General features: G+C 55.4%; 1 protein-coding gene across 1 annotated transcript; it reads right to left on the bottom strand.

The window, feature by feature from the left end:
- Nucleotides 1–7,847: 7,847 nt before the first annotated feature.
- Nucleotides 7,848–8,951, bottom strand: SP6 (Sp6 transcription factor). Its single transcript, XM_050934841.1, has one exon. The coding sequence runs from the start codon at nucleotides 8,949–8,951 to the stop codon at nucleotides 7,848–7,850; it is 1,104 nt and encodes a 367-aa protein (XP_050790798.1).
- Between the last annotated feature and the right edge of the window lie 14,715 nt (nucleotides 8,952–23,666).

The following is a 23,666-nucleotide window of genomic DNA, read 5'->3' as shown; positions in this document are numbered from 1 at the left end:
GCAAAAACAGCACTGAAATTTGCCAGCCCATGCACAAAATTGACTCAGTGTGAGCGTGCCAAAAATGGGACTGATCAATAAAGAGACTTTATGTGGCTGTCAAACTGAACATTGCGGGGCTGACTTATTCTAGAGACACGATGATTATCATTGATAGGAGGCTCCAATCCAGATTATTGAGAGAAGGGGTCATTTAGGGCTGCAGCACTGCACTGTGACTCAGGAGACCTCAGTTCAGGACTGGGCTCTGACACAGAATGGCCCAGCCGCTCTCCTCAAAGTTATGTTAGGATCTTCAATACCTTTGAGGATTTGGGTCTTACTCACTCTGTGCCTCAGTTTCCCATCTGTGAAGTGGGGCTAAGGCTTCTCATTTCTTGTCTCTGTGGACTGTAAACTCTTTGGTGCAAGAACTGTCTCTCCTATGTGTTTGTACAGCACCTAGCACCATGGGGCTTTGTGCTCAGTTGGGGCCACTAAGTGTTACTGTAATACAATTACTGAGATGACTGGGGTCCTATTGGGTGCGGTGCTGTACAAATATATAGGAAAAAACAGTCTCTGAGTTTACTGTCTGAAGGAGGCAGAAACAGGAAGGGCAGGGGCCAGGGATATAACATGCCAAGAAGTAGCCACAGGGTTGACCGGCACCTCTTGGATGTCTCTGAATGTGAGTCTCTTAACATAGGCTAGGGCTAAAACCTAGGTGGTAGGTGGTTTTTTTATATGGTTTTAGAAAACAGCAAAGGCAAACTGACCAGGTTGCTCTCTGCCACAGTCAGGTGTAAGGGGGATAGGGCACAGAGCTAGGCTTCAGGAGCCCTGGGCTCTGTTCCCAGCTCTGCCACTGACTGCTGTGTGACCTTGGGCAAGTCCCTTCCTCTGTGCCTCAGTTTCCCCCACCCTTCCTCTGTCTGCTCTCTAGGGCGGAGACTGCGTCAATGTGACTGCACAGGACACAGCGCAGTGGGATCCCAATTTTGGTTAGTGCCTGAGGATGCTAAGGTAACATGGATAATAATGTCAGAGAAGTGGCCATAAGGCCGGAAGCTGATCCGCATGGCTTTGAGGGGCTCCCGCTCAATCAGCTTGTGGGGAAGCAGGGCTCGAGTCAATTTGTCAGGCTTGGCTGAGGGCAGTGAAGGAGTATTTCAGTGGCTGACATTTGGATGTGAAGCGTCCCATTTCATCATGCTCGTCCCGGGCTATGAAACCAGACCTGTTTAGCAATGGTGAGCAATCCCTCCTACCACTGCCGGATGACAAACTGTGTGGGATAGCCATGGGAAAAGGCTGAGTGCTCATCCGACATGTCCCTTCTTGAAAGGGGATGACGGGCGAGGCCAGGGCAGCCTGTGGCTACTGCTGGGTGTGGACAGCACCGGAGACAGCGGGGGCACTTGGAGAAGACCCTCTTGCTTAGTGGCCCCAGTCCTGCTTCTCTGACAGGACCACCAAAGGATATGCAATAGAAGGAGTCCCCTTTTCCCCCCATCCTGGAGTCGGATGACATCATCACTGTATTTTTGCAGATCCACCCGGGAAGGCCCACCAAAGTCAGGGGGGAAGAGGACAAACCCACAAGGCTCATGGCCTAAAAATACAATGAGAGGAGGATCAGGATAGTTACTTGGGGGGGTGGGTGGTATTCGAGTGCTCGGAGCCCCCTCTTTGTTGCATCGCTTTAAGCTGGACACGGTGGGCATCTCGAACTCAGCAGAGATAGAGACCACAGCTCAGCATGTGGAAAACACACAATTTTATTATGGTACAAAACACAAACCCACAAGCCATCACCCCAGGTCTCTTCATAGCAGCAAAGGATCCTACATGGTTTCCTCTGTGGGGCTCCTACAGTAACAGCTTGGGGGACAGGAAAGCAGCCCAGCACCCAGGGTCACGAGCAGCCAACTTCTCCCCTAGCCAAACTGACCACGGGTGACTGGGCACCAGCCTCTCCTGTCTCCCATGCCCCACATCAAGCATTGGAAGCCAACAAAACCTTCCTGCCATCTCCCCAGGAGCAGGTACAAGGCAGCAGAGTATCACTCATTGCCAATTCCATCCTTGTATCCTACGTGCGGACGGCCACATAGGAACAAACCAATGAGCCAGTTGGTCTGGTGTCTTGTCTCCTCTCACACTGGACCTGGCCAATGGCCCATCTAGCCCAGGGTCCCCACGTCCCCGATCAGACCAATGGAACAACATCTTTGACCCCATCAAATCTAGTCAATAGTCCACCTATCCCGGTGTGACAGGGATACCGGATCTCCTAGTCAACTCCATTAGCCCATCAAGCCTAGTCTCCCTGCCTCGCTGATGGACCCAGCCAATAAGACAGGGGTAGTCAATTCTTTTTCGTCAAGGTCTAGTTAAGGTCCGGACTCCAGAGAAGAAAAAACAACAGTGATGATAAGTAAATAAAAGAGGTCCATTCAAAAAGCATCTGGGACAGCGGTAAGGTTTTGGCCTGCGGTCCACCTATTGACTACCCCTGCAATACGGTAGCCCCACCTCACTGCCACTTCAGATCCAGCCAGTGGCCCATCTAGCTGGGTCTCCCCACTCCCTGAATCAAGCCAATTCGTCTCTGTAGCCCGGTATCTCCTGGATCAAACCAACACGCTCATCCCACCCAGCATCCTTCCCCCAATGGTTCAGCTACCCCACCTCCAGCTGTGTCTGACATCAGATGCTCCTGTGCTGTATCTACCGATGTGATACTCTGCTCTGAGGAGGGGAAATTCCCCCACAACCATCCAGCTAGGGATCAGCTTATGCCCTGAAGCACAAGTTTCAACGGCACTGCCCCACCTGGCTTGGTATTCCTGCCTGTAGGTTCCTCACCTTCCAGGGAGAGAGTGGAGGGCTAGGAGATGCTTGAACTAGTGAATTCTGAAGCACAGCACCAGCAAGCCCCTCCTGAAATCCCCACTATGCAGCAGGCTGGGCTGGCTGCAGCAGGCCGGGGACCTCGCCAGCAGTCTCTCCCCACCCAGTTTTACAGCCAGCATTGCCCCATAAATCAAAAGCCTGATGGACGGGGGCTGGGTTCTGAGACATCCTAGCTGCAGGGAAGGAGGTGGCGAGCAGGGGAGAAGCTGCCTAAATCCCCTGCTTCCACTGGTTTCCCTTCCATAGCGTTCAGCCACCTTGGGACAGACCTGTCTTGTACATGACTCTCTGGATCCAGGCACCAATTCAGAGGTCTGCTTCAAAACGCAGTTTTGTCCCCCAGCCTCTCCACTGCCTTCGCCAGCAGAAACCAGGCAGGAGCAATTCTATTAGGGGGAACAGCGATTTTGCCCACTATCGATGGAGGGGGCAGGCCAGATGTGATGAGCTGAGCCCAGATGCCAAGGAATCCACCCCAACACCCAAAGGCCCTTGTGTTCTCAGGACCTGTTCACGGGGCACAGGAGGGAGAGATCAGACCAGCTCTGCTTCAGAGCTCCCAGGGAATGATGCCCCACATCTGCTCTGGGATGGAAACCTGTAGCCATAAGCATGTTTAAACTGTGGTCACTGCTAACAAAGGGGTCAGGTCACCCAGCCCAACTTCCATCAGCTTCACTGGAAACCAGTGGCCTGAGGATCTATCTACGCTGGGCCATTCAGGAAAACTAATCTGAATTAATTTTTAAAGTGGATTAGTTCAACTGCATTAAACCTCTGTGTGGATGGCCTTATTCAGAAGTAATTTGATTTAGCTTCATTCCCATTTAACTAATGCACTTGTAAATTTACATCTGTAGTTAATCCAAATTATCTACTTTCCTGAATGTTCTTTTATAGACATGACCAAAAAGGCAAAGTTTAGAGCCACATACATACTTGCTCAAAGTTCAGCAGGGCTCTGGGTTCAGCAGGGCTCTGGATGGACCAAAACTAGAATTGTTGATGCAAACTCTACTTCTCCCAGCTCCAATTCCTGATACTGGGGGTAGGACACTCTGAACCTGGATCTAAACCCACACTGCTTTTGCTGCATAAATAACCAACCAGTTATTAGCAAGAATCTAGCACAGTCTCCTTGTTGACAGCACAGACAGGGATAGACTCTAGTTAAGGTAAGGTGGTTTTGGATTTTCAGTGGTGAATATAAATAACTGTTAATTTCTTCCTCCACCTAGAAAGTTATTAAAAAAAAAAACTCCACTGAAATTTACAAGGAGGGACATTTAAATACAGCGGCAGCCAGTTGTATCCCTGAAGTTAATGGAGGGATAAGCCAGGCCTCTGTTTTTTCACATAGGGAGGCAGCTATCCATCTCTTCCGCTCTCTGTTCTGTCTGGTAATCAGTCAATTAACAGGAGGATTTTATTTGTGACTGATGAATTGTGATTTCTACAATTGTGACATTTGGTCTGAATTAGTTTGGTGTCCCGGTTGTTTTTGTTGTCACTTTCTTGAGAGGGTAAAAATGCAAATACAAAAGAATCTGAAAATAAATCAGTATTATACCCTGGAAGAGACAGTGGGTGCACTGGGAATGTGACTAAGCCAATCACACGGACGGACGTCCGAGAGGGAAAAGGTCCTTGAGGAAACTGTGCTAGGGAACGGAGGAATCCTGCAGCCTTTACTCACACGAGTTATTCCAACAAGACTCAGACTTGCAACACGTTTAGATTCTTTGCCCTCAGCTATCCACGAGTGTCTCAGAATTTCTCAACCCTTTACCAAAGCCTGGCTGCAGCGAGCACAGTTCTGATCCCAGCCCAGATGGAACCAGAAACGAGCAACTGGTTTTTGAGACCGGTACTGGGCAACTGCCCCACCAAAGGTGCACATTAAACGAGCTTTGATTCTAAGCTTCCATCCTCCCCAATTGGCAAAGCCTGGTTTCACCTTATTAATAATAATAATAAAATAAAAATAATAATAATAAATCAGTCTAAGATAAAGAGCTCGGCTCATATTCGGAGATGGGTCTGAACCTCCTCCAACCTCCTAATGCTCTGGAAGTTAGAGGCTTCTTGGTCTCCAAACTCCACTCTGAATTTGGCAAATTACCCCATGTTTTAATAATGGGCCAAACCAGGATATCAGCTGTGAAAAATCCCCAGGCCAGATTCTTGGCTGGTGTCAATCAGCGCATTGAATGGAGGGGAACCGAAAGACGCCAGCTGAGGATCCGGCCCCCAGAATTTTGGATCTAGAGGTAGCCACAGCCATGTTTTAAAACCTCATCCCAACTCTAATGACAGAGGCCCAACCCTCCACTCCCCACAGTTACATTTGCGCTGGCGAAGATCCAGTCTTACTTGCTTGAGGGTTCTGCCGACATTTCGGAAAACAATTATATGAAACAACTACTTCATTTAAAAAAGGGGGGGTAGGATCAAGAGAAAAAAAAACAATAAAGTTTCCTTCAGGATAAACTGGTTGAAAATCAACAGTTTAACAAAAAAACAAAAACAAACAAACAAAAAAAAACGAACAGGGCAGGGGGAGGGTGGAATTTCTAGGGATGTTTCCCAACCCATCAGTTTCCAAAGCACAAATGATAATCTAGGCATTCAATAAATATCGCTGGAGTGCAGAGCTTGGGATCAGGCTCAGAGCAGCCTGGATTCAGCTTCCAGTGCTAAACAAGACCCACCCAGCCCAGGTGCTAAGGGAGAGGGTGGTTTGACGCTCTCCTCCCTCCCTGCCTGGCCCGATTGGGCCATAGGATCGGAATCCGGCTGCTGCCGGCTCCACTGGCTTCCCAACGCAACGCTCACCTGCCCCGGGGGCGAGCGGGTGACGGCCGGGAGAGGGGTGGGCGTGGGAAAGGAGCAGCTGCACACGTTGGGCAATCGCACAAAGGCTGGCACGTTGCACAACTCGCCCAGCAGCCTCAGCGCAGGCCCCCCCCCCAGGCTTCCCCCTGCATCCCCACCCCAGAGCGACGCTCCCCACACCCGAGTGGCTCATTGCGGGGTTTCTCCCCCCCAGTCCCTGTAGGGCAAGTGGGTTCCCACCATGAGAAGGCTCTCTTCTCTGCGGCTTAGCCCATCCCTGGGCATCAGCCTTGACTGGATTCGCCCACCCCACCCAGGGAAGATTGTCCTCCCAGTGCAGCCAAAAGCAGGAGGGGGCAGAGGTCACATGGCAGAGCCTGGACCCCCGTGGGAACCGCCTGAGGCAGACTCACGGGGGCCTGAACATCCAGGGGCTCCACTGTGGAACCGCCCCCTGCTTGGGCTGATGGGGGTGGGAACCCCTGTCCCTTTGGCGGATCATAACAGTGGCTGCAGGGACCGACAGCCGGGAGCGGGGCTGTAACAGCTAAACACGGGGCCTTCGAATGGGAGGTGTCGAGAGAGGAGATGCCGAGGTTGGCTAAGCTACTCTGGGGGTGGGGGGGATTTGCCCCCACACCTAGAACCAAGCAAGTCAATGCCCCTGACTCTGGTGGGTTCCAACCGGGGCCAGCTTGTCCCCTACACTCCATGAGCTGGGCAGCTCAGCTGGATCCCCGACAGGAGCCTGCTGCCTGGGTGTACGACACGGCAGCCGCTCAACCTCCCTTGAGCACCCTGTGGGGGCAGCTCAACTTCCCCCCACCCCCGCCCCGGGTAGCTGGGCAGGGACAGCTTTGCCCCAAACCATGCCGGGTCAGTAGAGACCGAGGGCTCTCTGCCCTGCGGCAGCTTCGAGGCTGGATTCTAAGGGCTGATCCCAGCTCGTACATGTCTTGGGGAATGGCGGGGGTCTGTTCCTTTGCGGGGGGGGGGGACCTGGGGGGGGCTAAGGGAGGAGGAAGAGCAGTGAACCCTTCCGCTCCCCCTCTCCAGGGGGTTCCCTTTGGGACAAGCTGCTTGTAAATGAGCCTTTCCCAACCCGCTGTTATAGTCTCCCCTTTTGGCCCCAGACGTGTCTGGACGGCTGCGGCCAAGAGGGAAGGGCCCTGGGTGCTCCGGGTCCCCCTTGATGTTCTTTCCAAGCAGCCTCCCTCCTGCCAGAAGTTGTAGCAACACAAAGCAGGGGGTGGGCAGGCGAGCGAGAGGATCCCCGAGCAAGCAGGGAAGCTTCTGCAGCCCAGCGAGAGCAGCCAGATGAGCGAAACCGCCCCAGGGCAGGAGCCAGCTTCTGGGAGCTTCCCAGGCAGGGCAGCAGGGAGCAAAGGGGATCGGGCCAGGAGGGTCATTTTGCAGGGTGGAATGTGAAGTGCGCAGCAGGGTGGGGTGGGGGTGGGGGGCTGGAAGAGGCGTTGAGGAGGGGAAGAGGAGAAAATGGTCCGGGGGTGGGGAGAGGAGAGGCGGTGGATGGGGGAGGGGAGGAGGTGATGGGGTGGGGGAGGGGAAAGGCAGCAGATGGAGGTGGTAGGGTGGCCTAAGACCACCCTCAGTTCTAGTGTCTTGCCTGCCTCTTCTGCCAGCTGAGCCCAGAGCACAGCTCTCCAGACTCTGACTTTGCTGTTCAGCAGGGAGCATCTGGACCCGGGACACCAGCCTCCACCGAAGACATCCCTCCCCGCCCCGCCACTTTGCATGGGGCCACCCCCACCTCCTGCCCTGTACCTCCACCCCATCAGCACAATTCCTCAACTCAGATCCTTCAAAAAAAGGTCCCAGCCCTTAACGCCCTTCCTCTTCTGGTTTGCAGACCAGCCCTCGGGCCGGACCCTCCCAGCCCCTTAGGGGAGGAGAGGCCCTGTGCCCAACGCACCGAGATCGCATCCTTTCCTCCTACAGAATATATAGCTTCATGCTCAGAGGACAAGCCACGTACGCCCCGGCCCAGGGATCATGGCCCAAAGCATGGCCCTGCCAAGGGAGACCCGGCGCGGGGTAGGGAGCGTCCATCCTGCGGTACCGGAGAGAGGAGGGGGCATCTCGGAGGGGAGAGAGGCTCAGTTGGGCTGGGTCGCAGGGCTGGAGCTGCCAGCCTCGGGCTCCCTCTTGCCTTTCCCCGGAGGGTCTGCCCCGCTCTTGCCCTCCCCCTCCGCTCCCTCTTTGGCGCCCTCGTGCGTCTTCATGTGCTTGCTGAGGTGGTCGCTCCTCATGAAGACCCGGCTGCACACGGGGCAGGTGAACTTCTTGGTCCCCGTGTGGGTCTGGAGGTGCCGCTGCAGCTCGTCGGAGCGGGTGAAGCGCTTGCCGCAGAAGAGCCAGTTGCAGACGAAGGGCCGGTCCCCGCTGTGCCACCGGAGATGGGCTTTCAGGTGGGACGTCTTGGCGTAGGCCTTGCCACAGCCGGGGATGTGGCAGTTGTGCAGATGCTTCTTCTTGGCCCCGTCCGGGCATGGACCCACCCTCTCAGCCTCCTGGCAGTTTGGGCAGTTGCACACTGCCTGCCCGGCACTCCGGGGCACTGATCGCCTCGAGCTCTTTGGCCTAGCAGTACCATCCACAGCCTGCTCGAGAACCTGCGGCTCTGGAGGCAAGTCGAGTGGCTTCAGCCCTTCCTGGCCCATCAGGTGCTGGGCCGAGGGCAGGAGGTGATGCGGCGGGCCACAGAGCTGGTGCTCAGCGGAGCTGTAACCCCCCAGCACAGGCTGGAGTCCACCCACGGGGCCAGGGGCTTGCAGGCTGCCCTGAGCCGGCTGCAGCTCCATCCAGCTGGATCCGGCATGGAGGTCCCACCAGGGATTCACGCCGCCATCCTCGGCGGCGTTGTTGGGGTGCGAGGGCCTGAACCAGGGCTCATAGGGGTGCGCCATTTCGGGAGGCGGCTGCAGGAGCTTGGAGTATGTGCCGGGGGCCAGCAGGCTGTCACCATCCAGGTCTAGCCTCGAAGAGCCATGCAGATCATAGCCAGGGGCAGCCGCGAACTCCACCCCGGGGCCTGCCAAGGGCAGGTGCTGGAGCTCTGTGGGCTGGAGAGGGGAGGGGAAGTCGCCGCCCGCCTCGGAGTTGGCGTGGGGCTGGTAGGGCTGCAGGTCCAAGCGCGGGGAGGAGGCGCGCGGCGTGTCCGAGTGCTGATTGGCAAGAGACCCGCAGACAGCCGTGAGCATTGCCAGACTCCAGAGCGGGGCCGCAGCTCCGGCAGACCTGGAGCAGGAGAGAGAGAGGGAGAGGAAGGGGTCTGAGTCGGGAGTCATGCTCATTCCCCTCCCATGCACTTAACCCTGCACTGCCTTCCCTTGGAACTGGCCCGAGTTTGCCCTTCAACCATGGAGCCAGAGATGGGTCTGGGCCAGGTCATTTGTTTCACTGGGGGCTGGGATCCTGCTGAGTCCCCCTCTGCACCAAGCTCGGCACAGGATGCCAAATGCATCCCGGGAGTAACCCCACTGATTTCGGTGGATGAATATGGCCAAGAGACTGCTCCTTTCTCATATGGCTGTGCCACCAACCTCCCAGCAACCGGACAGAGGACACCAGGACAACAACAAGACCTTGGTTTTTCATATTATTTGTATTTCCATAGCCCCCTAGGAGCACTGGTCTGGGATCCAGACCGTGTGGCGCTAGGCACTGTACAAACACAGACCATAAAAGATGGTTCTTATCCCAAGGGGATTGTCTAGAGAGCTTTTCAATCAGTAGCTCTCAAAGGGCTGTATCATTATCCCCATTTTACAGATGGGGAAACTGAGGCATAGAGAAGAGTAGTGACTTATTGAAGGTCAGTGGCAGAACTAGGAATAGAACCCAGATCTCCTGAGTCCCCATCCAGTGCTCTAGCAATTAGGTCACCATCCTTTGCCCCCAACCCTGCCCCCAAGGGCTGATGCCCTCCAGCTGAAAGGCTGTCCAGTTGGGTCATCGAATCAGGGGAGGCGAGGTGGACAGGACAGAACATGAGCCTTTCACCCTCACACTCATCATCCAAAGCTGGTTGGAGTCAGTGGAAACGCTCAGGTTGACTTCAATGGGCTTTGGCTCTGTGACGCGTGGCAGGTGGTGCTAAGAATCCTGAAGCAACAGACACCCTGGATGATAGATCTGATGCTGCTCCCCATCCCCTCACAGCTCCCCTCTGTCCGCAGAGCCCCTGAGCTGCCCAGCCCTGTATGGTCCCTGGACAGCATCTCAGCTTTGCATCTTCCCCTCTGTGCGCTGTCCAGATGGCCAGGGTGTTTCTGAAGGTATTTTAGAGGCTCCTAAAAAAGGAGGGGGAGGAGCAGATTTAAGTATAGTTTAGTTTCTGTTCCTAAAAGGCCCTCGGAGACAGGCCCCTCTAATAGGCAGCTTCTGGGAGGTGGATTACAGTAATTACAGACTGATCGTCTGCGTTGCTGGATGGAAGAGGCTCCAGCTTTGCTCTGGAGCACCTCTGAACTGGGCCCGGGGTGGCAGGGGCGGTGGGAGGCCTAGTGGGGTATTTAGAGCCTTGTTCTGCACAGCTCCGTAGAACGCCCCAGAACAGGCCCGCGGCGCTGCTCGTCGGGCCCATCCCTGCGGGAGTGGCGCTAAGAACACAGGAGCTGGTCGGTCAGGTATGGGCCATCCCTAAGAGTTGGCCCATGGAGGTATCCTGCCTGGCGCAGCGGCCAATCTAAAGCAAGCCAAACCTTGCCCCCATCCTTCCCTCCATAAGGTAGCTGGCTAGTCATGCAGCACCGTGCACAAGGAAAAGCCTTCCTCACTGCCCCTTGTGACTAGTATCCTGAGCGATGGTGCCTCGCTGGCCGGCGCTTGCATTTTAGGGCTAGAGCTGGGGTCTCCCCAGGCAGACAAAGCCCCCCCACCCTCTTACAGGGGAGGGCTGAGTCCCTGATTGGAGTATAAACAATCACTAGCTTGTGTGTCCCTACGGGATGGAATCAGGATTGCTCAGTCATGTGCCATAGGCCCAATACTGCCATGGGGCTTCTCAGCTTCCGTGGTCCTGGCTCTGTCTTAGGAAGCGTCTGAGCGCTGCCCCAGCTGACGGGTTGCAATCTGCAGCAAAGGGACAACAGGGAAGTCCTCAGAGGACTGGGACGATGCCGGGGTCAGCAGTAGATGTAGAAAGGAGCTCAGCCGTCCCACAGAACAGAACATCACTGCACTGCATCACTCACAAGGAGGCCACCAGAATGTAGGTTACCCTTTGCTGCAGAATATACAGGGCCGAGACTTTAATCTTGGGGCACAGCCTCCTGTCTTTCCCTTGTGTACAGCTGATCCCCAGGAGGGAGGGACAGATGGACACCAGATCCTTCCAGGGGACAGTTCCACTGGGTTGGTCCCACCTGGAGCTCAGCTGCTTTCCAGCACCAACCCCACAGCACCCGATTTCATCTCATGCTGCCTGACGGCAGGGTTGCGATATTGATGCAGCATTCACACCAAGCCCATGGGCATTTCACAGGGCCTCAGCTCTCTATCTTGCATACTTATCTGGCCCCTGTATCACCTGAGCATTTCAGTGTCCTACACATTTATCCCGATAACACCCCTGCAAGGGGCAATTGAGGCACAGAGAGATTTCATGACTTGCCTGCACAGGAAGCCTGCCGCAGAGCAGAGACATGAACCAGGGTCTCCCAATCCCCAGGCCAATGCCCTAACCATTGGGCCACCCATCCTCTCACATGAGGCAGGCTGGTGGCCTTTGCTCTGGCACCAGTTGTCCTTCAGCACTCAACAGCAGTGGGCGTGGGCCATCCGGCTGCCGGTCAGGACAGACCTGTGCAGCGGTTTAGACCACTTCACTGGAGGCTGATGCTGGTCACCATCCCCAAACCACTAAACTCCGTTCCCCTCACTCAACAACCCCGAGTTCCCTCTCCCTTCCCGGCTGCACTAGCAGACTGGGGGCTGCAACAGTGATGCAGAAGGCAGCCTCTGGTCCGTCTGGGCAACAGTGCCAGGGTAACAAGCAGAAGTCTGGGCGATTGACGGTGGCACAAGGGAGTTAAGGGGTCAGTTTAACACCCCATGAGCAGATTTCTGGGGAGCCAGTGCTGTGACTTTCCAGACTCTGATAAATTTCAACTGGGAATCAAGATGGTTGTTAAACGGCAGCCAGTGCCCAGCAGGGCCGCAGCTGCAGAGCCTAGGGATGCTAAACACAGCACCATTCGCTGCTGCAGGGCAGCCACCACCACAAAGCAGCGTTCCCAGGCAGCTGGGACACAGAGCCTACAGCTCCCACTGCCCAGATGATATGGGGGCAGGAGTCCTGTTCTCCCTGTAACCATGTCAGCAGCTCACTCAGGGCCTGTCTGCCTGTCCCAGGGCAGGAGTCGCCAGCCAGCCCTGCCCTGCTCCACAGCAACTGAGATCAGGGTTCAGGGCCTGTGTTGGGTCCCACGGGATCCCCGTTTGTTTCTCAGGATCCCAGCCGGTGACTCACTCTGCTGAGCTGTGGAAGCCCCATTGGGGCGAGGCGCCCCACCCCAATGTCGAAATCCACCTGCCAGTACTAGCACCCGCCCTCAAGTTTCCACCAGGAGTGGTACCCAGTCTCCTCCCTGGGGCGCAGCCCTCGCTCTGCTCCAATTGTCTCCTGCCCCCAGGAGTCTTGCTCGGCCTTGGTACCCTGTACCCCATCTTGCTCCCCCACTTGGCAGCTCTACATACATCCTCCCAACGCGCACTCTCCTGGGCCCCCATAACCTTCCTCATCTTCCTGCTAATGACCATTCGCTGGAGACCCAATCCAGACAGCCCAGCACTGCACAGGAGAATCCTCACCCTCAGGCCAGGGGATGCTGGAAAATCCTGACTCCATTTGGACAGAACCAAGGAAAACCGAAAGCTTCATTCCCCTTACTCTCTCCCCACTTCCCCCTACCCTGCCCTGCATTGCTACGGACAAATATGTGCAAATCCGCATGTATGACGACACGGAGAGGTGTGGGTGGACGTACGGGAATAGGGCAAAGACAGCCCTGACAGCAGGAAAACAGGGATAAAAATCCACAGACACACCAAGAGGTGTCCTGGAAAGAGGATGCATATGCCAGCCCCAGATGTATAGAAATCAAGAACGATGCTGCTCCAGAAATGGTCGCTACCAGCAGCATCCTGAACTTCCCCCCATATCACCAGGGCAGCTGACGGGAGTTTTCTGTCCCCTTTCTCATGCGTTGTCCCCCACAGATCCTCTCACCGAAGGACCTGCAGCAGCGCTAAAGGGGACACCCAACCTCAATTAAAAAACAGAGCAAAAAAATCACACCCTGTCGGAAAGCTTTTACCCGCCGTTGTTATAAGTAACACCCGGGAGGGGGGGATGGGGGCATGCTTATGTGACAGTTGCCGTGTTGGCCAAAACACTAGGGATTGAACCAGTGATCTCTTGAGTTAGAAGCTAGATAGGCAGGCCTCTCTAGCTGGAGGTTTGAAACAGTTGGATGGTGTCTGGGGATTGGCACAGAGAAGGATTTATAGCACTCACTGCCTGGTGGGGGACACTCAAGGCCATCTGAGCAGGTGGAGGTGACAAAGATCAGAGGAGAAAATACATTTCTCTGCTTTTTTTCCCCTTGTTTGTTTACAGCCTCTTTAACTGTGTCTCAAGTCAGTTTCACAGCTCCCCTCTGGCTAGTCAATTTCCCCTCTGAGTTTGTGTGGGTCTCTCATCCCAAGAGGAGTGGAGGGGAGGGAGAACAATTATTGTACAGGCAGGGAGATGGGGACAGACTCCAGGCCTGAAGTTATGTTTGTTTCAACATCAGAAACTGACTAGAGTTCACACTGATGGTGCCTGACTGAGCAAACAGGTTCCTCGTATATTTGGACTCGGGACACCAAATCCAATTCTCTGCCCACTCAGAAACTGTGGGGCTCAGAGCCGAGTTCAAGTCTCCATAAGCCTTAACCAGAAGAACACTCTTTCCCCCACATTTCGGTGGGGAGGTGGAGCTGGGAGTGGAATTCCCTCCCAGGTGGCATTGCTCCAGCCTCATCTTTGGCTCCATGACGCTGACCATGCTAGGGTTCTGGTCTGAAACACACTTGCAGCATAGGGTGGACTGTGTCCACATCCAACAAAAATCACAACCCCATGAGAGGGTGGGGCCCAGTGCATGATTTTAGCTAGCAGGGTGGCTTAAAGAGTAACACTTCCCACCCTACCCCTGCAATCCAGCATGGACTGGGAAACTGCACTACAACCATGCTAGCTACAGCCAGGTCCAGAAGCTGCTGTCATCATGGTTCAGGCCAGACAGGGCCCAACAGGGCAGGGTTGAGCTTGCTTGGGTGAAGCTGACCTTCTGGACAAAGGCTTCATGGACCTTCCACCACCAGGGGTAAGGGAGCAACAGTGCCTAGGAAAAGCAAAGCAGGGAAGGGAACTAACCAAGTAGCCAACTGGGAAGGTGCCCAGGGTGCTGATACGATCTGGGCTGGCTTCCCCAGAACTGAGCAGGTCCAGCTGCTGATGGAGAGAGGTGCGTAAAGGGTTAACACTGTGGTGGGGGGAAAAAATCAGGAGAGAAAGAAGATTTCCCCCCCCCCCCGGCACAGAACAGCAGAGCCCTCTTTAACCACTGAGTTGCCCTGAGCCTGAGGGGTGCTAAGGGCCCTCAGGTTTCTCTGACATCAGTGGCCACTTGAGGGCATGTGGTGTATCTCAGGATAAGGCCCACAAACATGGCAGCCCTCTGGCCAGCAGCCGGGGGCAGGAACGGATGTGGTCCCCTCTCTGTATGGAATCATGGGCCAGGCTGCATCTGTGAACAGGTGCCCAGCTCCCTCCCTTCCTGCGTGGCATAAACAGATTCAGCCAAGCAGCCCCTAGGAGATCTCAGCGCCCAGCCCTGCAGGACCCACCCCGGCCTCGCTCACTGGTAAAACGTGCAATTCAATAGCCCTTTCCTGCAGAACTCAGACAGGCTCCTACACTCCCCCGCCCCAGGTTAATTGCAAACACACACACAGACTCCATCAGTAGGAAGCTGGATCCCTGGGGATGGCTCCTGCCGGGATCCAGAGCTATCACCAGCAGGCCCAGCCCTGCCAGCACAGGACTCGGGTTGACTCCAAAGGGTAGCAGTGTCTAGGGGAAGAACTGAGCACAGGAGCCATCAAAGCCAGGCTGCGCTACATGGTAAAACTGCTTAAGAAGCAACGGTGCCCTGAAAGGACCCAATCCCTCTTAGGGCCAAGCTAGGACTCTGCAGGGCCAGTTTCAGCGTACAAGGTTTGGGTGACACGGGGATCTGTCTAATTCCCCTGCTAAGGAGCCAGGGCAGGCATAAGTCCTTGCTTTGCCTCTTCCTATCCCAGCTCTCTCTAGGCTCCAGTGGGGATGTCAACATCAGTCTAGACCTGGGGCCAATTTGTCACCTCAGTGAGGCACGCACAGATGCAGAATCATCCCCCTGATTTCCCAGGAGTCATTCCGGATTGACACCAGCAGAGAATCAGATCCTCCTTCCAGTTCTACACTTGGTTAACAAAGCAGAGGCCCCACCCACTGCAGCCGCTCCTGGCCATGTCACTAACACATGGTCTCTGAAACATTTTCCCATCCCCAGTCAGGACAAAAAGTTGGAATCGTGACAATTTTTGTGAACACACGCGACATCTTTGAAATAAATCTCTCTCTTTGATCCAAAACCAGGAACTGTTTCATTCAGAAAACACCAACGTTTCCCAAAAATAGAAATCCAAACATGTTTTCAATACAGGAAATCCATGTAGCCACTACATGCATTCCACGAAGTGGGTATTCACCCACGAAAGCTTATGCTCCAAAATGTCTGTTAGTCTATAAGGTGCCACAGGATTATTTGCTGCTCAGTACAGAAAAACCGGCCAGCAGCTCCCGTGAGCACTTTTGGTTTTCACATTTTCCAGCAAAAATAAATAAATGTGTTGATAAATTCCTGAGCAGCTCCACTAATAAACCCCTCAAGCCCCTTTCCCTGCACCCCCTGAGGAAAGTCTAAGATGCACGAGCACCATTTTACAAGTGGGGAAACTGAGGCACTGAGCAGAAACCAACAACAAGCTGCTGGTGGCCGGCATTGAAGAGGGGGGTGGCAGGAAGCCAAGATCATCTCCCCTTCAATCGATCCTGGCCAGGGGTCCAATCAACCACAACCTTGGTGGCGGGGGACAGGGGCTGGATTGGGCCCAGTTCAGACCAGAGGCTGGACTGAATTAATACCAGCCTAGCCCCCTCGTAGGGCATCCTGAGCATATCCCACTTTGCACCCCGGCCCCCTGTGCATTGGGGGGCCGCCCTGGCGCAGCTACCGTCGTAGCGGGGGGGAACCTACCTGGGGAACCGCGGCCCTTCTCCCCCCACGCAGCAGCGATCGCGGCCGCAGGAACTCCCGGGGCTTCAGCAGCAGGTGCCCCACGACGGGAGAAGGGAGGACCCGGTCCCGAGGCCCCTCCCCGCCTGGCTCCCAGGGGCGCGGAACGCCCCTGGACACAACCCGCTGCCCCCCAAGCGCCGGCGCCGCGGACAGCCGCCCCCACTCCCGCCTTAGCATCCGCGGGGGGCGCGCCCAGGGGCAGCCCCACGAAGTTCTGCTACCTGCGGATTCAGCGGGGCCCGGGGGTGCCGCGATCTCCCCGCGGAGCCGTCCTCGCCGGGGCGCCCGGTCCGCCCGCCCCACGGGCAGAGCCCCTCGGCCGCTGGCCAGAGCCGGTCCCCGCAGCCAGTGCGGAGCGAGCGAGCCCAGGTGAGCAGAGCGATCCCGCCCCGACTCTCGGCCGCGCTCCGCTTCTCTCCTAGCCCAGCTCCGCCCCCCTACCTGCCCCAGCTGCTTTTAACCCTTCCAGGCAGGGCCGGCGCCGCTGACTCCCGGCCCCGGACGGCCGCGGAGCCCACACGGGGGGTGGTTAGCGGGGGGACACCGGCTCCAGCGCTGGGCTCCCTCCCAGCTTGCTCCACGGGCCCGATCGCGGGCAGGGCGATGGACACGTGCTTGGCCCACACACCCCGGCCGGACACACCGGAACCCGCCGGCTCCTGGGCGCTTGGGAACGTAACTAGAGTGAGGCGTGATCATTAGCACCTCTGGAGGGGTGGCCACCGGCTGCCTGGGCCGGTCTCTCGCCTCTGTGTAGCTGTAGACAGCTGGGGCTTCCTAGCAGGGACCCAGCCCTTCTGTTGGCACTGCAGCCAGCTCAGCACACCTTTGGGTGCTGTAAAAAGAGAGAGACAGAAGGGATGGGGGATAAGTAGATGTGGGTGCATGGGGATGGATAGATAGATGGATGGGTGGATACAAAGAAGAGGGATCAGAGTAAAGGATAGATAGATAGTGGGGTGTGTATGGGGATGGATAGATAGATAGTGGGGTGTGTATGGGAATAGAAAGATAGATAGTGGGGTGTGTATGGGGATGGATAGATAGATAGATATTGGCATGTGTATGGGGATAGATAGATGTGCAGGGGACCAGGCAGATAAATGAGTACATGAGACTAGATAGCTAAGATACAACAGAGAGAGATTTGAGAGATCAAGTAGAAGAGGTGGCTACTGGGTATCTAGATGAGATCAGCTGGCTAGATTAGCCTGATGGCGAGTGCCTGACAGCTACTGACATTCCTGGCAAATTCTGGAGAAAGCCCCAAAGCAAAACACAGCTGACCCCATTCCAAACTCTGCTCTCGGTCACCTGGAGGTCACAGGAGGGCACTGCAAACTGAAGCGACTTCGCTCTCTGGGCTTTGTCGATGGAGTGTGTGGACACAGAGGGATGTTTCTATTTGACTATGAGGGCCCCCGCCCCGTCCTTTCACCAACCCTCCTCCCACCCCTTGCATAACCCACTGGCAGGAGCAACAACGCAAAGCTCTGCGGCCCTTGGCTGGGAGACATCTCGCTGAGGGGGCCATATTGGCTGTTTGTGGGCCATAGCGGTGAGAGGCAGCTGCATGCCAGGTGTCCTGATTTAGGAGGGACAAGTCTCTGTGGCCAGGAATATTGGCCAGCCCTCCAAAGACCGTTCCTGGGCCCTGATCAAAGCTGACTAAGGTCAGCGGAGTCTTTCCATTGACTTCAATGAGAGCGTATCAAACTCATGGGGGTGAAGTTGTCTGGCCTGCGCTATGCACGAGATCAGATTCAATGACCTAATGGTCCCTTCTGGCCTGAAACTCTGTGAGTCCGTTAGATTGGGCCCGCCGGCTGGTGCACATCAGTAGAATGAACAACCATGTCCCTGTTTTCTTCCTGGAACGTCCCTGTTTAAGGATGGCTAGAGCTGGCAGCTGGGCTGGAAAAACCCTCTTCGATCACTAGGTCCATCCACTTCGGGAGGAAGAGCAGTAGAGAGCAGACTGTAACCAGACTGTAACAGTATTCAAAAAAGAACTAGATCAGTTCCTGGAGGATAGGTCCACCAATGGCTATTAACCAGGATGGGCAGGGATGGTGTCCCTAGCCTCTGTTTGCCAGAATCTGGGAATGAGCGACAGGGGATGGATCTGTTGATCATTACCTGTTCTGTTCATTCCCTCTGGATCACCTGGCATTGGCCACTGTTGGAAGACAAGATACTGGGTTAGATGGACCATTAGTCTGACCCAGAGTGGCCATTCTTATGTTTTTATGACATCCTATTAGTGGAGGGTCAGCTCGACTCCTCCAGCCTACAAGCAGCCTTCTACTCAAACAGCAGCAGTCCTGCTAACTCCGAGCTGGCCAGAGCAGCCTGTCTTTATGGAATACAAACGGTGTGTATCTCTTCTTAGACCAATAGACTGGGAGTGCTTTGTAGCAGGGACCATGGCCTTCGGTTTGTGCTGCAAAGCGCAGAGCGTAGCTAGATACACCCATCCATCTTTAACATGTCTACTGAGTAGCATCTAAAAGCTCAAAGAAAGAACAGAGGTACTTGTGGCACCTTAGAGACTAACAAATTTATCTAGATAATACTTAGTCCTGCCATGAGTGCAGGGGACTGGACTAGATGACGTCTCGAGGTCCCTTCCAGTCTCTCTCTCTCTCTCACACACACACACACACAGAGCTAGGCCTGTAGAGAGAAATTTGAGGCCCCACGACATCCAGTTTGCTGGGGCCCCACTGTCTCCCATTTCACTTTATTTACACAGATGCTACAGATTTTTTGGCGGGACTCTGAGCTCAGGGCCCCAGTATGATTTTCCCTCCCTTACTCCCCCCTTTTGTCAGCCCCACACACAGCCCCTGCCCCAAAGATCTTGCAGGCTAATAAATCATAAACTCCAGCATCAATAACTCTTGATGTTCTGGAAATCCCCCTGCTGCGGGGGTAGGCTCTGGTGTGGATCTGTAGCCAGGAATCAAGCCCTTTCATGCATCCCAGAAGCACCATACTTTGGTGTTCTCCTCCCGCGTACGTAATCCAGTGCTGGCTTCTAACATGAAAAAAATGGTTCACAGGAAACCCCATGGGAAGATGAAAGGCTCTCGATTCCTGTGAACTGGTGACAGATCTGCAGCCAGGAGGCCCAGCCACTCCTTGGAACCCTCTGAGATGTGTCAGTAGTGGGAAAGGACAGGCAGCGGATGACTGTCCCCATCCAAAGCTGGGCGAGGCTGAGGCTGGCACTCGGACCTGGTGCAGGGGTCACTCTGTTCCTGGATGGAGGGGAATTTCAGGATTAACCCTTTCACTATGCTGTTCCTGTGGCTGCAAATGGGAAATTTGTTTACCATATCTTGCTAGGGGCTATTCTAGAGGTATGTCCCACTGGGCTAGGGTTCTGTGCTCCTGGGTTCTCTTCCCAGCTCTGCCAGCGTGGACGATTATGAGTCAGTCACTCCCCCCCACCCCTTGTCTATTTGGACTCCTTGGGGCAGCAAAAGTCTCCTACCAACACAACCGGGTCCCAGCCTTGGCTGGATCCTTTAGGCCCTACTATAAAATAAATAACGACATCAAGTGTGAGTAGGAAATATCGGCCTGCTTTGACTCTTAAACCACGTTAATGCCATGGGAGTTTCCCCTGATTCACATGGCTCTCGGATCACAACCTGGCGTGCGGTCTCCTGATTTCAGTTTCAGTCTCCAGTTTAGCCTGGGCAGCTGAAGCAAAGGAGCCGCTCTTGTTAAGCGTCCTGTACGTGATGAGGATTAGGCGCGGCCATGTGTCACACATCGCTGAAAGTGTGTGGGGATGTACAGCGGCTATGGTGTGTGAAGGTATCGAGGTTGAATTTCAGATGCTAAATTACACGGCGTGTAGAAGGGATTAGTCTGGCTCGGGAAAGGAGCACTCGCCTTCTTTTCCTAATCCCTTGCGTTTCTCAAATGCCTTTCATCTCAAGGAGTGTACAAGAATCACTTCCCCACTCGCTGAGATGCAGCCCCTCCTGGAGAGAAGAGCGGCCACCGCGCAACAGCTGCCCAGGCAACCTGCTGCCGCGGTTTTGGACAGACAGCTCTGAAGGGTCCCAGTTCCAAGGGAGCCCAGCTGGGGAATGTACAAAGGCAGAAGGAAATAGCCACGTTGGGATTTAATATCCCTACTCTTGCAAAAAGCGCTGTGGGCTTGCCAATGATCGTAAACAAATCAGGGGCTAGGTTTTAGGTCTCACGCGAAACAGGCACCCCAGGAACTTGGGCTAGATCGATGCGTTTGATAGCAGGGAGAAGAGCACCACCTGGACATTCACCAGCCTCCCGTCCAGCAGCTGGGAGTTCCACAGGCCTCTCCCATCCTAGCACTGATCCCTGCTTAGCCCATGAGGCCCCAAAGCAAGAGAGGGATAGGTATTCCTAATGGCATCCTTGCCCTCCCCTCATGGCTGTTTATACCTAGCGCTGCACCCTACAGAGACTCCAGAGAGTTTCCCATGCCTGCAGGACTTGCTGCTCTGGGGAGGTGCAGGGCAGAGCATTGTGAGCCAGGTGGGGGATTTCTGCTTGTGGTGCTGAGAGAGTCTCAGGGAGGAGGAGAGGCTCCTGCGCTTGCCAAATCCTTTGTGGAGGAGCTTTTGGTTTAATCCCGGAAGCGCTGGCCTGGCCGGGAAAAGCTCCAAGGAGCTCAGCGATCCCACAGGAAAGAGGATTGCACCTCGAGGGAGCAGCTGTGGGGGCTTCCGCTCCCTGGAGAGGGTGGTGTGGTGGAGTGGGGGAAGGTCTTCCTCTCGCCAAAGGGGAATAGGACTCCAGAACTGGCTCCGAGCTGTGCTGGTAGGTGAGATCCTCTCTGCCAGCTGCTGCATGGCACTTGGCACGGGCCAGGGCACTGGTGCAAGGAACCCCGCAGACCCACACTTGCCTTTGTCTAGCTTGCCCAGGTACCAATAGCTGGGAAGACATGGCAGCACGGGCTTGGAATGCCAGTACGTAGCCAGGGTTCTGGGTGGGTTTGTAGTGCACACCACTGCTATTTTCAGCAGTGCCAGCTAGACCAAAGCCAGAATGGGGGCGCCTTCCCATGCCACAATCCCACTCCCATTGCAGCGTTGGCATGCCGTAACAATGGATCGCTGAGGGAAAAGGCTCAGGAGCAGACCTGGCTGGAAGTTTGTCGTCATTTTGATAAAAAGGGCCATTTTTGTCTCAATCGAAACGTTTCGAGCCACGTGTGGATTTCTACAAAATTTCTTTACAAAAACCACCACCCACACACAACGTTTCAATAATGTCCCGCCTGGACATTTTCATGATGGGAGGTCTTGGTGCTCTTTGGGAAATGAAATTCCTGGGTTGTTTATAGAAGAATACATTTAAAATAGTTTTAAAAGATTGGAAACAGAACACAATGTTCCAGGCTGATCAGAAGGAAGCGTTTCCTTCAATCCAAAAGGAGATTTTTTTTTCGGAATTTCATTGTGGGAGAAATTTGGAGGTGGGGATGATCCATTTTGGAACAGAAAAATATTTGAAATCATGGACTTTTCCACGAAATGGAAAATCCAGTTCCTGTCCGGCTCTAGTCATTATGCACTTTTTCAGGTGGGGAAACTGAGGCACAGAGCAGAAAAGAGGCTTCCTCAAGGTCACACAAGGAATCTATGGCAAAGTGGGAAACACCTGACCACCGGACCTTGGTAATTTGTACCGGCTTCCTCCCCCTCTCACCTGCCCTGCTGATGACATTCCTCAAGCCCAACCTGCAGTCCCCCATTTATTCCAATCCTCTCCCCCCTGCCCTCCCTGCCCAGCAGCTCTGCAGATACACCTCATTTCTGAGTTGCCCCCTTGCTCCCATTTAACGGACCCCTGAACTCCCCCCATCCTGCCAGCCCTGCCCAATGCACCTCAATCCCAACCTGCCGCCCCTCCACCCCCCGCATTATCCCACTCCCCGCCTGCACAGGTCTCCTGATTCATCTCACTCCTCAACCCGCCTGCTTCCACTCTCACCCAGCCAGCCACAAGACTCTCTGAGTCAGCTCAGCTGCAGTTCGCTGATACATAGCAAGGGACGCCTGGGAGCGACGCGCCTGGGGGCTGAGGGCAAGGGAGATGGAGAGAAGTTACCAGATCCTAGGGGCTGGGTGGAGATCCAGGCCAGGCTGGGGACCCTGCTGTGGCACAGAGGAGGGCAGTGGTGAGTCGGGGCCCCGGCTGGCACAAGGTGGCCAGCACAGTGTGTGAGGCTGCCCGAACCCCACTGGGAAGTGGCCTGGGCAGGACAGAGCACCCAGCTTTGACACCGCAAGCACTGGGCTCCTGCTAGCCATGGCCTGGCCTGGGCTAGTGATTCCTGCTGACCCAGAGGGGGACGGATGCTCCCCACACCTTGCTGGGTTGCGCCGTGATTCTAGGCAGCGGTGTGATGGTACCTCTGCCCTGCAGCACCCCCTGCTGGCCAGACTTGACTCTGCACCAGCCCTGCCTCTGTTTCCCCCTTCAAGGGGTGCCTTAAATAAACTCCACACAGCCTTTATTTTTGCTCAAAGAGGTCCCATCTCCCAGCGCCCAGTTTACTGGTATAAAACGTCGCTGAGTCCTGGGGACTTTTCGACTCCTCCCCCCCAAAAGTCTAGTCTCTGCAGCTCTTCACTGCCACCGAAGGCCACTCTCTGCCCTCCGTGGCTGGAGTCTTCCACTCCTGTGCTCCCGCTGGCCAAACGCTTTCCTCCTGGTCAAAGGTCTGCAGGAAACCTCGATAATTCCCACTCACAGCAGCACCCCCAGGACCCTTCCCCCAGTTCCCTGTAAGCCTGTCCCTCCCCTCTCCGGTCCCAGCAAACACCCTCTGCAAAGAGCAACAGGTGCACTGGCCCCTGCTTCCTCCGAACAGGGCCAGTCACCCTGTGAGAAGGGGGCTGGATGGAGCAGGACTCTCCCCAGGCCCAGGAGGGCCTGAGCCAGTCACCTCCTGGCATGGCTCCCTGGGGGTCAGAAAGGGAGCCAGTGGCAGCAGCCCCTGCATAAGGCTCGTGGTTACTTGCCTGAGTCCAGGCTAGAGGGCCCGGCCTGGCACGGGCTCAGCATAGCACCGGGTCCCAGAGTAAAGGGAGTGGGATTGGACTGTGGATTGCGGCCCACCTGGAGTGGGGGTGATGTGCCCGCCTGGGGCATTGTGTCTGGGGGCTGTGTGGGCCAGAGCAGGACTCCAGGCGAGACCCTGGCTTGGAGATACCAGGTACTGGACGGTCAATCAGCCTAGGAGAGCTCGGGGAACACGGGAAGCGTCTCCATATGGCGACTCTGTTCCTGCCCTGCCAGCACCAGCACCAGGAATGGATCCCTCACCTTGGGCAGTGCAGAGCCCAGCCAGGCACTGAGACTGGAGGAGCTGCTCTGCCCAGGGGGAGGCGCTGTGCTGGGGTGGAGTCCTGGTTTTTTTAAGTGCAGGTGCGCAGCCCCTGCAAAGGGGACGGGCACAGGCCCTGCAGCAGATGCTGGCAGGGAAGAGGTTAAGCCCTCTGCCCCATT

This window comes from Gopherus flavomarginatus, chromosome 25, assembly GCF_025201925.1.
Source record: "Gopherus flavomarginatus isolate rGopFla2 chromosome 25, rGopFla2.mat.asm, whole genome shotgun sequence".
Taxonomy (NCBI): Eukaryota; Metazoa; Chordata; order Testudines; family Testudinidae; genus Gopherus; species Gopherus flavomarginatus.
This window is presented reverse-complemented; position numbering and strand designations above follow the sequence as displayed.

Coding starts and splice junctions, on each gene's coding strand:
- SP6 (XM_050934841.1), bottom strand. CDS start 8,951: ATGCTCACGGCTGTCTGCGGGTCTCTTGCCAATCAGCACTCGGACACG.